General features: G+C 40.1%; 4 protein-coding genes across 5 annotated transcripts in view; 1 reads left to right on the top strand and 3 right to left on the bottom strand.

The window, feature by feature from the left end:
* LOC145452592 (uncharacterized) overlaps positions 1 to 19,439 on the top strand; it is a 230,416-nt gene that overhangs the window by 126,932 nt on the left and 84,045 nt on the right. The window lies entirely within an intron of this gene.
* The window catches only part of LOC145452596 (uncharacterized), a 144,361-nt gene that overhangs the window by 117,784 nt on the left and 7,138 nt on the right, over positions 1 to 19,439 (bottom strand). The window lies entirely within an intron of this gene.
* LOC145452594 (reticulophagy regulator 3-like) overlaps positions 1 to 19,439 on the bottom strand; it is a 141,082-nt gene that overhangs the window by 114,505 nt on the left and 7,138 nt on the right. The window lies entirely within an intron of this gene.
* LOC145452127 (uncharacterized) lies at positions 83 to 9,008 on the bottom strand. The gene is made up of 11 exons (XM_080330339.1): positions 8,044 to 9,008; positions 6,621 to 6,700; positions 6,370 to 6,556; positions 5,668 to 5,715; positions 5,359 to 5,556; positions 3,494 to 5,284; positions 1,930 to 1,998; positions 1,772 to 1,855; positions 1,248 to 1,342; positions 647 to 1,183; positions 83 to 583 (listed from the first exon to the last, which is right to left on the bottom strand). Exons 1-11 carry the CDS (start codon positions 8,102 to 8,104, stop codon positions 518 to 520), a joined length of 3,216 nt encoding a protein of 1,071 aa, XP_080186465.1. The 5' UTR covers positions 8,105 to 9,008; the 3' UTR covers positions 83 to 517.

Raw genomic sequence — 19,439 nt, forward strand, 5'->3', positions numbered from 1 at the left:
CGGCTATCTGCTGGGCAAGGGTAAATCCAGATCATTTATGCCTCTTACCGCTGTCTAACTGAGTATGGCCATGAATATATGGTGCAATATCCCAGAAAAGCAGCTTGGCATTTTGATATTTGCGTGGTGAACATAAATAGAGTTTGAGTAAAATATATAAATAAAATTCTTAAGCGTCGTGATTTTGGGCGTGCACATTTTTTTATCGCACTACAGCGCCACAGGGACCTCGAAACATTTGATTGATTTCCTGATTCAACGCTTGGAGAGTTCCATTGGTGCTACGGCGGGCATTTATACAAAGGTATGACATCGAAGATCCTTTGTAGAATTCATTCTGCTCATGCACGTTCAACATCAAACAGAAACGAAGCACCGCTGAATTTCTAACAAAATATGTTGCAAACAATACGAGATAATAAGGAATGCCTTAAAACGTCTTGAACAGAGTTGAATGAGCGCTGACAGTATTCTTGTAAGTTGAAGAAGTGACGATTTTTCTGTTATCTTGGATGATTCACTTGTTATCCGTTTTGTTCGGCTTTACCTTCCGTCGCACGAGATAAAATCCTTTTTTACGAACCTGAATACGAGAAACAGCTCGTTACAATTCATCAGATTTCACCTCGTAGCTTTATACACTTACCAAACCCATTATGATGACGATCCCCAGAATTACGCTCGTCACTACTGCCATAATGATTACCGGAACTCGCCATGGAATGGATCCCGCCTTGACCTTTGCAGGAGCTGTAGTGGGCTCGGGTGAAAAGTCGCAGTGAATACCAAATAATCGCTTCCCGCAGAAGGTCTGAAGTCGTTTAACAGCTTTGAATTCGAAAGGGAAAATGCTTTCTTCCGCCGAAGCGTTCCTGGAGTTGAAGGCGTCATTCGTTTCCTTGAGTGTTGCGAAACGCTTGAACTCGCATTCTAAGTTATAATTTGTATCGTTCGCTAGTAAGACGCGAGGCAACAACTGCTTTCGGCGAAAACGTAATATATTAAGTTTGCTGGTCATGTTGATGCAAAGAATACGGGGCGATTTGACAGCAGTGGCATTTCCTTGTGCTTGAGTTCTGCATTGGTGGTAGGCGAATTCGGTAGTCGACCCATTTATATCAATAAACAGATTGAATTCTTCGAAAGGGCGAGGTATGCTGATATCAAAATCGACGGAACATATCTGTCAATGATAATAAGGCGCGTTATAGGTGAACTTTATTGGGAAATTGAAGTCGAGTCATTACCATCGCCATGTTTGTATGTGCCGACCGTCGACATGACATCACATTTGTATTGTTTCGTTGGAGCGGAACGAAAGTCTTTCGATCACACGGAGGAGCTGCGGAGGAAACGTATGTAATCGTTCTGATCATACGAAGAACAGACGCTTACTACGGCGAACAAAAACATACACAGTTACACACACACAAACAAGTGACAACAATAATTGAAGCACAATAAGACAAATGGCATGCAGCAATCCACAGGAACAATCGCGGTGATATCCTTATTACGCCAAACAAACTTATGACATCGTATCACGATTCCGTTACCAATCGAACAGCTGTGTCCATTTTACTTTTTACCATTCCATTTGTCCGGGCTAGTAGTTCTAGATATCCCTGCCATTTGTAAATAAATCTTTGAGATATCATGTTACTATACATTTAGAATATTTATGTATAACGGAAAAAATGATGTACGTACACTCGTACAGCTATGAATAATTATATGGAGACATCATGGACCCTATGCCGCTAGAACTTACCTAATATCAATTCAGATGCTTGGCTTGGATTTCGATCACGACTGGTAATAGTTAAGAAGGCATCTTCGGCGAGCGACAGGGTAACTAAATTAAGAAAAATATATGGTCTGTTACCAATCAGAATATGATTATAAAGTCAACACTCATTTGTTCCGTACCTTTATCTCGAGTCGTTGCGTTTGATGTACTGGGGTTCACTGATGATTCTGCGGGTGTTGATTGTGTCGCTAAAACATATACGGATTCATAATTCAAAATCAAATTATATTGGCCTTTTACAATATGTAAATCAGGGTTGTAATAACTCGAGTCATGACTCGAGTCGTGATTATTTAGTAACTCGATTTGACTGGAGTCATTTCTTCGAATTTGTGAAATGACTCGACTATATTGACTCTACTTGTAGTCGAACCATTGTGCATGACTCGAACCAAGTCATATGACTCGAGACTAATACGGCCAAGACAGACTTCTCATTGTAACTTCCAAGAATATATAGTTAAGTGTACGACATCATTGTTAGTTCGTCTATCAGTCCTGATACTTGGAAAATAGGATCAGAAACGGTTAAGACTGAGGAAAATTTCTATAGTATGAATGCGAGCAATGTTCCCTCTAAGCTGCGCGTGTGCGCAACTGCGCAGTGCTGACACGGTCTCTGTGCACAGAAAATCTAAGCTGCGCACAAAAATGCCGAAGTGATGACCTTGTTTTAGTCGTTACGCACTGTTGTCAGAAGGACCGCGCACTGACTTGGTGAGTGCGCGCAGACTCGTGAAAAATTAGAGGGAACATTGAATGCGAGTCATTCTTTTTCACTCGAGCAGAGTCGAAAAAGTGAGTTGGACCGGATTGAACTGAAAACTGAACAGTGAACATAATGACTTGGATTCGATCGAGTCAAAACACTATGACTCGGACTCGACCCTCTACTACAGGGGCGGGCAACTTCTCCAGTCGGCGGGACAGATATAGGAGAATGAAGTACTTGGCGGGCCGGATTCCTAAATCAATACAGTAATCGTGAATTTATCTTCCTATACATGGAATGAATTGTATATAATGTGAATTTTAAGTTGAAAGCATAGAAGCCAAAAAAGTCTTAATAATGAATTTATTAACGTAATATACTTCGATAGCTGTTGAAGTCAATGAGATCCGTGATCGATCAAAGTTGTTGACAATTTCTTTGAACTGTGGTTGCATGTCGCACGTAAGACGTAAGAACCCTTGGTAAAGACTACACGTGAGCATCAGTAAGATTGGAAAGCAGATTTGTCTGTTCATGTTCATGGTCTAAAATTGTTGCTCGCAAATGTATGTAGACCCGAACCGAACAAGTGTAGTTTCATCGCCAACTTTCTCCGGCCACGGGCCAAATTATCATGTAAGACCGGAAACTCTCTGCGGGCCGCTTAATATCCCTTCGAAGGCCGGATCAGGCGCGCGGGCCGTATGTTGCCCGTCCCTGCTCTACGAGCTGACTTGGACTTGGACCTGACTCAGTGGTGTATTGAAACTATAAAAGTGAGATTGACTTGTGACTCGGAACCTTGTGAAGTGGTTACAACCCTAATCCAAGACAATATTTACGAGATTACGACCAATATTTACCAGCAAATCAGACAGGTTCGATGAATTCAATGTGCGAGCACCAGGACTCGGTACGCGATAACATAATATTTTAAACAAAATATTATTTACGGAGTTAATTCTGCTTACCTAGGTCTCTGGAATCATTATATAAAGCTCGCTTTCCTCCAACTTGAGCCATTGCTGTGCTGACTGTAAACCCGGTGGATTTATTTGTCTTTGCCGATACAATCGACGCAGTGGCGGAATCTTGTGTCGTAACCACTCGATGCAAGCCTGACTTGCCGTAATGTGTTGTTGTCCGCGTGACATCATATTCGGAAGGCGTACTTGCTTCCACTGATTCGGAAGACTGGGTAGCATACATTTGTGTTCCATAGTGATACATATCAGGCGCGTCTTGATATTGTGTTGTCTCCGTCGCCCTGACATTTGAAGACGGACTTTCCTTCATTGATAGGTAAAACTGGGTGGCAGACGCTCGTGTTGAAACGCGATAGATGTCTGATTCTGACGTGCCTTCGTGTTGTGTTGTCTCCGTGACCTCAGGATCTGAAGGCGTGCTTTCACTCGTTGATTCGTAAAACTGGGTAGCAGCCATTGCTGTTGTATGGTACATTTTTGACTTGCCTTCATGTTGTGTTGTCTCATTGACCTCTTGATCTAAAGGTATACTTTCTTTCATTGATTCGTAAGACTGTGTGGCAGACACTTGTGTTGAATCCTGATACATGTCAGACGTGCCTTCATGTTGTGTTGTCTCCACAGCGTCAGGATTTAAAGTTGTACTTTCTTTCACTGATTTGTGAGACCGGGTGGCAGCCATTTGTGTTGAATCCTGATACATATCAGATGTGATTTCATGCTGAGTTGTCTCCGTTGTCTGGGGATGTGAGGACGTACTTATTTTCATTGTTTCGTAAGACCGCGTCGCAGACACTGGTGTTGAATAGTGATACATCTCTTGCTTGGTGCGATACTGCGTTGTCTCCGTGGCCTCATATTCGGAAGGAGTACTAGCTTCCATTGATTCGGAAGACAGGGTGGAAGCCATTGGCGTTGAATCCTGATACATGTCTGACTTGCTGTCGTGCTGCGTTGCCTCTGTGGCCCCAGAGTCTAAAGTTGTACTTTGTTTTATTGATTCGGAAGGCCGTGTGACAGACATTTGTGTTGAATCCTGATATATCTCTTGCTTGCTGCGATACTGTGTTGATTCCATGGCCTCATATTCGGAAGGCGTACTTGGTTCAATTGAGTCTGAAGACTGAGTGGCAGCCATTGGCTTTGAATCCTGATATATCTCTTCATGCCGTGTTGTCTCCGCGGTCTCGGGATTTACAGGCGTATTTTCTTCAGTCGATTCGAATGGCTCAGTAGCTGACACGATTGTTATATCCTGATCCATGTCTGACTTGTCATCATGCTGTGTTGTACCCATGGTCGCTGATGCGTGATACGTACTGGTCCTTGCATCCATTGATTGAAATCGCGCGTTGGCTGTCCCGACTAATGCGGTACTGCTATTTGATTCAGCTGATAAAATCTTTCGAATAAATGGCCCTTGTGTCGCAGTAGAAGGCGAATATTTGCTATGATTTTCTTCAGATTTTGCAGTTGTCATAAACTCATTACTAGCTCTACTTCCTTTCATTGTTGAGAACGATGCAGTCACGGCAGCGCGTGGTATTGATCCTCTGCTATCTTGCACCCTTGTAGTTCTCGCAACTGTTGTCGATGGGTCGTACGACACAGTAGATGATAGTTGTTGTCTCATATTTGCTCTTGCTTCACTTTTTGTTGTTATGGCCATCATCATCGTCGTTGAAGTAGGACGACTCATATTTGTTTCCTTTGATAGATATGACATGATCGATGACTTGTAAAAAGTTGGACTTGTCACCAAATTCGATTTTGTTGCTGCGTGAATGGAATATAAAATAATAAAATATTAAAGACACCCTCAAAGAAAAGAAATGGTACGCCTGAGTTACCTGATATTGCAGAATCCGCTTTGGTGTTGGTGGTTGTCGATTGCGATGTTATTCTAGAAATACCAGTTGTCGTCTTCACGGTCGATTGAGTTGACAGCTTTGTGGTTATTGAAATTGTGGTTGCAGTTGTCTTTTTCATTCTGCGGCTTCGGTTGCGTTGGCGACGAATCTGTCTCGCTCTATTTCTCCATCTTTTCACTGAAGCCACGCGAACAGTACAGCGAACATGTAACAACACACAAAAACATTCACACACTATAAACACTCGTGCATTTTACAGATGGAACAACACACAAAACTATAACTTACAAACTGGGGTCTTCGTTGTGGGCTTAGTGCGCCTTGGAGCTTCCGTCGCTGGAATAAGAATACAATAATTACTGATTGTCTCCAGGCTATTAGCAGGTATATGAAAGTGGATTTACCAGAATTTTCTCGGAAATTTCAAGAACTAACATTAATCGTGAACGCAAGTCAGAGATTGCTACGGGATTTTGAATGTAATAAAAACTATATCGTCGCTGTGAAATCAGTAGCTGATGTCCATTTTACACAATTTTAGAAAATTAACTTTGAGTAAAGTTTTCATTTTCTTTCGGCTATATCTTGGCCATGATTAACTTTGAAACAATATGATAAACATGTACATAGCGAAGATATGGCCTAGAAATAAAATATTACCACATCTTGATTTTCTATAAGCTTGAAACATGATCACAATATTTGAAAAATGGACATGAGCCACCTTGATTCTACCGCGACGATATATATATATATGTACAATGTACATATTGTACATAGCCTATATCCCGCCTAAAGCCATAATGTAACGCTTTATATTTTTGTACAAAATTTATGAAAGTATTGTGTCGTGGAAATACATTCAATTATAGGAATGCTTCTCGCTATTTAGGAAGGCATAAATAATTAATAAGCAAGCATTTCCCATTCTCGTGCAACGGTAACAGGTAAGCGTGCCCTTTACTTACATTGATTCAAAACTCAATTTACCTAAATTACAAGAGCAAGCTTTGGGCGCTGCTGTGTTGCATAATTCGCCGGTGCAACACAACGTGCAAACTCTCGGGCACTCGTGACCGATTTGTTGATGGAGGTTGCGGCAAGCGTGAGTTTGATAACATGACTTTTTGAGTCGAACGGAGTTACCGAAATTACGTATTTCTGTGAAGCAAGCGCCCTGAAATTACGATGCGTAAATGTAAATTAACTGATCGCCTGTAACTGAAATTATCTGTATGCACCTGATCTATCGAGCACCGTTCAGTTCGCCAATTGCAGTCTTCCTCGCTTTCAGCGTCATTGCACGAATAACACCGCAGTCCTGCATTGAAATGTGAAGAACCGTTTATTATTATAACGCCAATTTCATTCGCACAAAAATTTACAGTTTCCGGCATGAAAAACTTCCTCCGTAGCTCGCGAAGATTCTACACCAAATTAGCATATTATCACTGCCAAACTATAACTTTATCTGAAGACTTGATGAGGACCCTTTTATTGATCCCATTTGCGATTATATTTCTATCAGCATGGACTCAAATCGTTCTTGAATGCGATGATTCGATAATGCATGAAGTTATCACGAGATTGAATGCATGAAAATGAATGTTATTTACAGTTGGCATTATTGGTGGTTCAGTGGGGCTGGTTGCGCCTGAGTCGCACTCTCACATATCGATGTTTCAGTGGCGTTTTCGAATTTTTCATAAAGGTACCACAGAAATGCAATGATCTCGATATCATGACTGACGTAACATGCAGTTGATTCCAAATGCGCGATATCATGCACACGGCAGTGCCAGGATACTGCAACGCGTCGCTGCTACGCTGCCAGTGTTGCGTGCAGCATGTTTGCGGACGTAACTGTTGTTTAATTTGCAATCACGATTAACTGAGTGCGTCACACGTATGCGTACTTTACTTATACAACCCTTACGCGTACGCTTCTGTGATGGTTGCGAAACGTAGAGATTGCACAGTATGGTATATGGCGGACATCGCAGTGTGTGACTTTATACAAATTTGATTAATACATTAATCAACAATGAAATATGCTCTTAGCCATATTTAAGTAGCGCTATTGCAATATATAAATCGAAAACTCAAACACCATATGCAGCAGTCATGACATTATTCCGATACTGCAAATAAGTAGCACATGAACATTGTACATGTGTCATATTGCCGGGTTTTAAAAGCTCATATCCGACACGTATAGCTTCGAAACTCGACCCAACAATTGCGTATGCCCATATAGGTGTAGTCAGGTTGAAAATTTGGGAGAAACCGATTAAACCGTTCGGACTGGAGACTAAATTCGTCAACTATCATTTGATATCAGCGATGACCTTCACAATACATAGCGCTAAAATTTGCAGGCACGATAACGTTATTCGCGGGGGAGATAGCGTGTAGTGGTGACGATAGGCGCCTGCTACCGGGCGGACCAGGTTATATAGTCACAACTCACAACGTATATATTTATTACCACACTATTTATAGCACAAAAACTAAAGTCCTGTTCCTATAGCAAGGAATATGAAAATAATTAGGTTGAACATGAAGCAATCAATGTCATTTGGCAATAAGTTATTCAATATTCAAAAATAAATGTCGTTAAACGTACACCCTAACTCTCATTATGTTTACAACGACGTCACTCACCTTGGAGAACTTTGATAAATGACAAAACAAAACACAGAGACAAAACGTTCGTCGCCGGCATTACATGGATTATCTTCCCCTCGAGAGTGCAAAACCATACGCAATATAGACCTACAACTGTATACCTAAATACCGAAAGGATTTAAGTGATTTATACGCCTAACTAAAAAGTAGAGTCTGTAGGTTGGAGGACTTTACCTCGAAGCAGGCGGATGAAGTGTGCGTTACTGCTAATTACATCGCTGGCGAATTTCGATGTTCAAGATATATAAACCAGGATGCACTTAAGAAGACTAGTAATTATAGCCTCATATATTATTGACTGCTGTCAACTCCGTCACAGAAGTCAGAAAATACTTGAAATTCCCTGTTAAAATGGCATTCGGTAAACAGGATAAAGTCACGGCCGCTATGATTCAGTGTCATAATCGTTTGTGACATGATAATTATTTCCATCACGTTTTCACCTTCTTCCGAGTGGTTACATTACATCTGTCGAAATAAAACTTGTTTTGTGATGCCGAAGTATAATTTTTTGGAGTAAATAAAAAAGCTTGCTGGACCCAAATATAGGGATATCATTCATCGCATAGATGTCAGCTTTTTGTAAACATTCACATATTCTCTAATGCAGGTGTCTCAAACTCATGTACATTCGCGGACCAATTTCTTAGTTTGGAAGACTTCGCTGGACGCAGCATGGCAATAGCGGTATCCAGCTGTTCAATGTCCTATCACTAAAGCCGTATTTCAGTATCAGTAGTAGTTCATTAACAATTCCATCATTTCAACACACCACAAGACTGCGATACAATAAAAAGATAGGAAGGTGTCGAAACGACTTGAAGTAGTCTTCGAAATCAGATACCCACAGGCCTAGGTGATGTAAGTAAGAAATAAGGGATTTTGACTATTTTCGTATTTGACGAGATGAAAGTGTCCGATTGAAAAACCTTGCATTGTGTCATTCCGCACGCATCGTGAAATATATTCTACCTTTATTATATCCTGCAGTAGGCCTAAATTTTTGCAAACCGCGAGAAAAAAATTCACACCTATCAAACCCTCACCTTATAATTGTTTTTAGTTGAGAGAGAGTAAGGTCGATGGTCCATGGATGATCATTTTATCGTAAAGGTTTCAAGACTGGTAATTTTGCAAGTGTGCTGCAGTCGACCCCTCGAGTCTGATCTGGATAAAGAAATCTTACAATTTAACAAAGATTGATTTGATATCGCAGCATTTGAGCAATTTACCCCTTGTTTTTGGTGTACCGCTGACAAATAATATTATAGTGGGCTACCGATCGGGGCCGTAATTTCATCACCCCAAACCCGCAATCGGAGAGGGCCCAAGCTCGAAATGGGAATTTTGAAATCGAGTATCCTACTTTGTATTAATTGCGCAATTGGGAAGTTTTCATCGCGATTCGCGCGATTTACTGTCGCAATAATACTAGCTATTTATTAGGTATTCGGGAGGAAATTAACACGGATTGTCAAGCTGTGTTGCAAAATCATCTAACGGGCCGCGCGAACTGAATCACCTACCGTATGTCTGAGACCCCGGCTCATAGATGCAAAAGTTGTGTTACGAATTAAGGAAGAAGTTTATAAATATTCATTCGTCTGATCACTGCAATAAGCAATGGATGGATAAACCATTTGAATCACGCAGTAGTTGAATATTTTGTACTAAGTAGCTACAGGGTGAAGGGCAAACTTGAATTGATGCGGAATTAATTCTGATAAATATTATTATTTTGAGCGACATGATGTATGCGTCTGATTTCCCTTTGATCTTGAACGTCCATATCACTGGATACACGAGACGCCTGTACTTGCTTTCGATTACTCCCAAAACCCCGCTATAAAAATATCACATATCTACGTGAAGGTGTTTCGTGAAACCATTAGGTATATTAATAGTCCTTAAACGCTAAAAGACGAGATGGCAATGATGTTATGTAATTAACAGCTACCAAATAACTGCTTCAGCATCGGATCCAACCATTCAAAAACCATGTGTAAATAGGAAGTGAAATTGAAAACGGCTTTATTGAAATGGGGTTAATTGATGACTGCAAAATGCCAACTACAATAATTAACTATATAATAGTTATTCCTACAGCTTGCTTTGCTTCTTGCAGTTACACAAGTTCATTTCTACTTTATATACACATTACCGCTTTTCCATCCTTAAATCCATACATAAATGCTTTGCGTGCTATATTGCTCTGATTCAGACAGTTGGTGGTTGATGTGCTCCCTAAGCTAAGACTTGATGGTGTAGCCTTGTCCATTTCTAGGCATATATATTATCCATCATTTTAGGTTGCGCTTTGCTATTTACTGTCGTGGCATTATCAACACATAATTCTGACCGGCGTACTCATTGCATACTTAGAGTTACTATACTGCGATTAGTATCGCATTCATCATCGTGCACCTGCCTATGTAGTCTGCGCAGGGTCTACTAAATAAATTAGAGTCGCAAACGTTGAGTACACTACGCGTCCGGGGTCCTGCACTTTTGCCGCTAACAAATGCCTGTCATATGTGAGACCCTTGGTACTCGGCGATAAATATCAATTTCATAATTGTTTCACCTTCCTATTATTAGTTAAGCTTGCTCTTGCAAAATACTTGTAACGAACTCGATCAGAAATTCATCTTGGCGCGACTTTTCTAACCATAAGATTCATACGTCATCGTTAGGAAGAAAAATCCAGACTTTGATCTGGCGATTGACGTGTTACGTTTCAAATGAACGCAGTTGACGCATGTAATGTGGTACGGCAGGTACGGTATTAATTTGGTACGCTATGATTGCATTTTGGCAAAAAGTTCGGTACGAAGTTTTAAATTTTTAATAATATCGTAATATTAGGATAGGAAAAAAACTTGGCACGAACATCACCATACCAATTCGCTGCGTTGACGCTGAGCTGTCTTAAAATATTGTTTAAGTTATTACGCAACGTTTACTATATACACATCAACATACCAATAAGAGACGTACAACTAATCCGAAAAATATTTTAAACAATCGTCTACTTCGTATGAGCCGTAGGCGATAGGCGTTATTATTCCTTAATGTCGAAACATACATTATAATGATCATAGAAGGCTGCCGCAAAGGTCATGATATTTAGACTGTGTTTAAAAACCGCAATCTGGTGCTATGCACAATAAAAGAGTTGTGTTATTTATATTTTTTCACAGGTAACCTAGAAATTACGCGAAGATCGCATAGGTTGCTGGCATATTTCTGTGACACAGAGTCTGTACGGGGCCCAAAATGTAATTTCTATGGAGCGCATTCTGCAAAAAAAAATCAGCAATATTAGTTGGACTGACATTTCATTACAGGGAACCGAGTTTCATAGTCTGTACATTTTGACGGGTAAATTATGAATAAGAGGGTTGCATTCAAAACAAAAATCAATTTAAAACAAACAAGTTTAAACATGACCTTTGTTTAAAACATGTATGTTATTACTACTTTTTATCAATGACGCCACGAATTTTTAATTGTGACGTCACAGTGGATTGGAATTGGCAATTGAAAATATAGGGTAAATATGGATCCTTGACGAAAAAGGCTTCCGACTCCTGTCTTAAACGGACCAAAAAATCGTTGAACAGGACTACATCGTTATGCAGCATTTTTTACGGTCGGCGATTATCATCATCACAACATCCATTCCGTTCCAATGATTTATATCAACGTGCTATAATTGTTGAACCGACGGCTATTTCGAGGTTTCCAGCCATTCTATATCGTATACGTCGATTATATCGGGTGAAACCGTTCGTAGGCTCGTACTCGTACACACTCATGGCATAATTACACAACTTTCGAAGAAAAAACAATATTTTGTAATAGGAAGTGTTATGTACGTCATAAGTCCATTGACCCCTAATCGCGGAACGTAATATGGGCTAACCAACGAAGACATGCCGCGAATGACCTTTCAAAACCAATTCGAGAGCAGAGGTGGTCAAAGTAGTTAGGAAAGCTACTCAACTACATGTAGAAGTAGCGAAGCAAAAATCTACTCAAGTACGAGTAGAAGTAGTGCTTTTAAAAGCATCCTAAAATTACTTCAAGTAGAAGTAGAAGTAGCGGCGCTAAAATCTACTCAAGTAAGTGAGCAAATACGTATAAGTAGTTGTGAGAAGCAGTCGTAAATATGCTCTCATGGGTTGTCACTGGACGTTGGAAACAGAGCCCTTAGGACGGTACAGAGAGCTGGATTCGTGCTGCTCAGTACAAAAATTGACTATCAGTCCGATACCAGAGGCCTCCACTATATGCTATTTGTGGAATAAATATTCGTATTCCCGCCTCAAACATCGATTCGAGTATACGACCGTATATTATTCCGACTGGGGACCCGTCATTGTCTCCTGAACTCGCATTTATACCGTATCAAATGCTCAGAAACCCCCAATTGTAGAGCATGCGGCACGCCAGAAACAGTATCACATTTTATATTATATTGTCATCGATTTGATTTTCACCGCCGATTTCTGGTTGAATCGTGCAAATACTACGGCATCGTATTTTCACTTGAAAATGTTCTCACGTCTCTCCAACTGGTAACCCCGGTGGCGGAATTTGTTTTTTCGTGTTCAAAATACATGTGAAATCTTGTGTGTGCTAGTCATCATGTACGTGGTGCAAAAGACCTAAGCGCCACTATACGAACAATAATATTAATCATAATAACTGCAATATTAACTGCAAAAATAGGGAATATATTTAATGTATTTTGTTCATACAGTTAACGCTCAACGGACTAACGCTAAAAGTACCGCTTTTTATCTCTTTGAACAGTCGCTGTGCGGCTAGAATGTTAGACTTTTCTGAGCCATATTTACTGTGATGAAAAATGTCATATGGGCGACAATACCGTATCAAAGAAACCTGCCACCTAAATGATAATGACCAACACTTTCGTGAAAACATACTTGCCACTCAATATCTATTTCGCGCGAAGCATGACAAAAATTCTGAACTTTCCTTAAATTTTGCGACCGTACTTGCTTATTTACTCGTCGGTAGAGGTAGATAAACAGGCCTACCTAACAAGTCTTCACTGTCAAGTGTCCAGTGTCGATTTCAATAGCTGGTAGACTACTATTATACTGCCTCCTCGCCACCTCATCCGCGTCAGCGGTTTTTTACAAAAAGCCTAGAGGTGGGCCGTGCTATAAGTCGGCAGTTACGGAAAATAAGAAGAATATCGACCTGGTATAAGTGACCATAGTAGTCGACAAACACCATGAATACCCCAAAACAAACAAACTATTATACTGACCACAAGCGGCCGACAGCGTTTATTATTAATAAGTTTTCAGTGGCACTTATCACTTGTTAAGTAGGGTTACCATACGTCCTCTTTTAAGAGGGTTTGTCCTCTTTTTTTGACTTTTTTTGAAAGCGTCCTCGGAGGACGCCCTTTTGTCCTCTTATTTGAGATTTTGTCCTCCGTTTAGAAAATTTTGGTCAAATTCGTGGCCAAATTCGACTGACATGCCGTAAATCAGCACCGAAGTACGCTCCGTTGGGTATTTTGGGAGCTGGGACGGTAAGTTGACCTTTTTTTGTTTTGTTTTTAGTCAACCGACCACGATGTGGGAAAAATTTACCATATTTTCCTCCGGTTTTGAAATTTTGAAAAAGTGTCCTCTTTTCAGATTTTCAAATTTTGGTAACCCTACTGTTAAGGTCTTGTGTGCCACGGACTACAACGCAAATAAAATCAGGAAAATTCACGAAAAAGGGACTCAGATGAATCTTACTGGAGAGAACAGATTCAGCTACAGCGGGCGATATGACGGGGTTAACACATCAAACGGTGTAATATGGAGTCTGAGCCTATAGTACACTCGTCGCGTAGAAATCTGCGATTAAATTGACATTCCGCACATACAATAATGAAATGATGCATCCTTTCGGGTACATGACAACGTTCACATAGTATACCTGTTATTCCGGAAATAATAACCATGACGTAGCCACAAACAAGCAATTGGCGGTAACGTAGCACTGCTCAATACCAGTAGACATATTTTTCACAAACTGAGATGCAGGACCAGCAGCATAGATCATCTTCCTACCGAGGACGAACATGTGAAAGCACAACCGGACAGAATTCCACCCTCCCGAAGAAAATGCTATCAGCTCGGAACATCTCACTTTGCACAAATTCGTGGAAATGATAATATGTAATTTGTGAAGAACTAAGCATTTCACGTTCATCTTGGAAAATATTTTATCTAGAGTTGTTTACGTCTGAGGAAATCATAAACCAGCATGCAATTATAAACGAAGTGGCATAGCGAAACGTTTGAATTATAGAACTATCGGACTATTTCCCGCACCGGCACTGCATTATAGGGACCGCGTTTCCCCTATTAGCAATGACATTTTTGCAGACGGATATCACATGCAAGTGTACGTTTGCAGATCGTAGTGTACGAAAAGCCGGACCCTTCAGGAGCAAAACTGAAATTGAGATCGATTAGAAATCACAATTCAAAATCCAAGTCGCTGGCACTGGTGTAAGTGGTGTCTTATAAAAGCCTGAAAGTAGGCCGTGCTACAAGTCGGCAGCTACGGAATAAAAATGAAGAAATTTGGCCTGGTGTAAAGGATAATGGCAGTCGACAAACACCATGAATACCAAAAAAAAAAAAAAAACAACAACAGTGAAACAAAACAAGGTGAGGCACGATTTCACCTGTCGTGGCGTAACAAGCTGACAATTGCAGCGTATAGGCTATAGCGAAACAAAGCGCTATCGGCTTCGCGAACCGACGGTGTACCAAGAATTGTGAGACTGCGACGGCAAACACGTAGTGCAGAGAAATACCTTCTCTCACTGATATATAGCTGTGATATTGTATATCTTACTCTATAGGGGACGGTGCCTCACCAACCATGATTCATGGGTCCATGAACCTCACTATGGTTGGCACCATCACTAATAGATATGCACCAAAATTCTAAAGGCTGTACGCAATACGCATAAGATTTCGTTTTGCTTTCGGGAACACTTAACTCTACATTTGCATTCACGAACGCGAGAAATAGTGCCATCAATGCCTTGCAATGGATGATACACGATTATCGGGCATGCGATAGGTATCGTACTTCAACGGGTGGAGCTGCCCGAAGATACCAATCAACATAGTATCTTCGATACGGTCACAGTAGACACTGTCCGGCATAGCAATAAGGGCGTCTATGATCTTACGGCACTTTTGTCATGGTCTGCACAGTGTACAACAGGAGTGGGTGTCCAACTCAAATTGCGCCGCGGACCGGATCAAAACCTTCAAATCGCTCGCGGCCCGGACCAGCGAACAGTTGCCAAAATTTAGCCACATGCTCTTGCTTTTCACTTGAATACATTAGTAGTAGTATAGATCGGTCGCATGACGCAATGGGGTTCTTATGGGTGCACCCGACCGGTGCCACGAAACTCGTCCTGAACCGGTGACCCTTTCAGACCCCCCTTCCACCCGACCGGTGCCTGGGTTGGTATAGGCATCTCTCGACCGGTAACCCTTTTCGGTATAGGGATCACTCGACCGGTGCCTCGAAACTCGTCTTGAACCGGTGACCCTTTTCGGTATATGCATCTCTCGACCGGTGTTGAATATGTATCAAGTAAATAGTCATGTGAATGAATCTTTGTTAATGTGTATATCGTGAAAACTCGTGGTCGTGAATCGCCTTTTTTACTATAGGCGGTGGCGGTGATTCGCCTGTCATGTATTCTTACGTGTTCTCTGGTGATTCGCCATGTGTTCTTATGGGTGCGGTCGTGAATCGCCCTTTCGGGTATAGGCATCTGTCGCACGGTGTTGAATATGTATCAAGTAAATAGTCACGTGGTTGGTCCTTAGTTAACGTGTATATCCCAAATTATTATATATGCCCGATTCGAGTTAATCCCAACGTTTGCGGTGAATGCGACTTCGATATATCGTTATTCTTATGGGCGCGGCGATGATTCGTACTTTCGTTGATAGAATGCTAGCGGCATGTCGTACTTTCACCAAAAAGGGTGTGAAATAGTTTGCTAAATCTAGGAATCAGTCGCTTGGTAATTAGTTTACCATGGAGCCGGCGTAGACGGTGATTCGAATAACAACAATAGCCGCGTTCCCAAACACTAAAGGTGTGAAATATTCTCTACAAGCGCTCGCAAGATAACACATCAGAATAGCCATCTCTCGTGGTTTGATGTTACAAAGGTAGGAATCACGCACAAGTAATATTTTGATAATTAGTTTGCCACAGAACCGGCGTAGACGGTGATTCGAATATCAACAATAGCCGCGTTCACAAACCAACACTTAAAAAAACGTGTGAAATAGGTTACAAATCCCACGATCGCTCACAAGATAACACCAAAGACATAGCTATTTCTCGCGTCTTGTCATTACATACATCCCAATCGCTACAGTGTAATATGTCGGTGGTTGTTACTATCAAGTAATAAGTAATGAATAACAGTACTAGCGCAGACCGTGATTCGAAAACCAACAATTTGACACTTGCACGCGATCGCTATAGGTTTTGACACTTCGGAACAGTCGTTGACTTTGCGTGATACAAATCATGAAAATATTCAATCAGTGTGTCAATTTGTCAACTTGAAATGAAACTTACTACACAGCTCAAGTTGATTCGTATCTGAATGTGTTAATTCGGTACAATTCTAATTATTTTGAGTAATCTTTTTAACGCGATCAGTTGATTCGAACGTAACTTGAATATTGCTGACTCCAACTTCAGTCGCATCGAATTATTCACACATTCCACGCTGCTGTTTCACACCTATAGAATCAATACCAACTAACTAAACAAGAATCAAGAATCACAAGTATGCACATACAATAATTGTATTTATTACTGAGAAATCAAACGCTTAACAAAACCACGCAACTTATCATTTGCCAACTCTAGCATTACCAAAAAAGCAGGTAGGCCTATTATTGATTGAAAATCCTTGAGCCCTTAATATCAAAAATGTTATAGGGCGGCGTCGGAATCCATTCGCGGGATGTACTAAAGGTAAATTCAGATAATCCAAAATGAAATATCTCGACTTTGACATAATTTGAATTAAAATAGATTGACAAACATGACTACCAACTTTCAACCCAGTCATATTTAGAGATTATACGCATATTGATTTGAAACAAGTAATGAAACCTTACAACTCTATTCACGACTGAGTTTTCCGTTTGTCAAATAGAGTTTCAGTAAATAATTTCACTATGCTATCGCGATATTTTAATGTGTTACTACACACAATCAAGTCAATCAATGAAATAGCACCTGTTGTAAATATTTCTTACTTGACAGCCACTTGTGCATACCGCGATCGAGTTGCGACGCGATGAGTTAAATCGGAATATTCCAATCTATTTGTCGAAACCTTGAACAAGCTGTCTGATTTTTTTTTGTTGCAATTGAGTTAACGGAAATAGTATTGCGCATCGACATCTTACCATCTTACCATACTCCAAAGAGGCAACAAGGAAAAACCTTGCCAAGTAAATCCGTTTGTAACTCACCCAATCAACTCAAACAGTATCAGTATGAAAACACCCAAGCATACACGAGTCCATAAAATCACTAAAACCTAAAGTCCGTAACAAGCTCGGCTGTATTCATATCCCTACGACGGGTCTTTATTTTTCAACTGTAAAAGTCGTTACTATTTCGCAAGACAAAGTAATTACTACTCGATATATTTTGTAAGATAAAAGTAATTTCTACTCGGTGCAGGTGACTTGAGATTAACACATTTGAGTATACGAGATTTGAATGTCTGACCAACGTAGTTGAGAATTCATTTCTTACAATCGAACGCTGTTGTTATATTCAAAGTTATCATGCTGTAAACATAAGGATTGACACATCGATTTGACATATGTTATAGTTGATCATGACTTGAATATTAAATTATTTGCGTTAATTAGAAACGGCGTTGTGGTAAATGTTATGACAGCAACAAACTTTTCAGTGTCATTGTTCTTAACATATTAAGTTGTAAAACTATACGTGTCTGAAATGTTCTTGATTGGAGAATTACTCCACCTCGATAAAAATCACTCTGCGTATCGCGATATCAGGAAATATTTTACAAATGTAATTGTTTCCAGTAACCAAGACTAAAGATGAAACAGCAATATCGGTATTATTACATTCAACAACCAGTACAATTATTAAAATCTATCGTTGGCGATAAATAACGCTAAAGATGCAATAATTCCATTATTCATACATTGAACATCCGATACAAAATGATTTATTATCCCGATTCACAACGGGTAATTGAAACGACTAAGTGTAGAGTCAGTATATCACAATGAGACGTCGTTACTATTGAATCCAGCAATTGATACGATTTATTGCCGGGATTTGTGACAGCGCATTGAAACATACACACACAACTTACAGAGTGTGAAAATATCACTTTGGGTATCGAGTACCCTTTGAAGCGCGCGATCAATACATAATTCCAGTCGCACTCTCTAAGACATTGTGAAGTCTACGGATTTACACTTCAAGACTTTGATCAACACAGAAGCAATTTGGAATATCTTTACTGGACGCATCCTATTCAACTAGACTTGAGTATACGAAAAACTCATAGCATTAACAAAATCGCAATAGGCGCTACACGGAAATTTACAAAATGTGTTTGTATTCTTGCTCAAAGTAGTGATCATGAATTATCATTTGAATCTTCTAAAGTAATTGTAATCGTAAAACCAAACTTGCGAAAGTCATTACCATAACAAAAGAATATTGTCGGTTGCTTGCTAAATGTATGCCGGAAATATTTGTAGAACGCTCACGACCAAAGAAATCGGAAATTGTCATTCATCAAAGTAAATATCGTCACAATACTCTGCCACTAAAAGACGTTACTCGTATGTGATTGAATCGCCGGTAATTAACTCGCTAAATCAAACCCTAAGAAATTTCACTCACTCATCGGATATTAAACAGCGTCGCTTAATCGGTGAAGTTCGTTTTTTCTTTTCTTTCTTAATACAAATCATACCTAGCCAACAGAAAACAATTTTCACTCACTCGGTAATGAAACCAAGTGGTGGGTCTCCATTCGATATTTTGTTTGTGTCAAATACTTTGCAATGAACACATTTGAGTGGTTGAGCTTTACATCATCAAGCTGTCATTTTTAAATCAAGATTTCGGTCAACTTGTAAATGTATCATTTAACTAACCGACATTTAGTGATTCGTGAACATACCAAACGATACACATCCACCTCCGAGCTTAATTTCCATCATCGTGATAATCGAAGTACATTTCTTTCGAATTCGTAACAACCGTCT

This window comes from Botryllus schlosseri, chromosome 12, assembly GCF_051294905.1.
Source record: "Botryllus schlosseri isolate E-star chromosome 12, Bs_hap1, whole genome shotgun sequence".
Classification (NCBI taxonomy): Eukaryota; Metazoa; Chordata; class Ascidiacea; order Stolidobranchia; family Styelidae; genus Botryllus; species Botryllus schlosseri.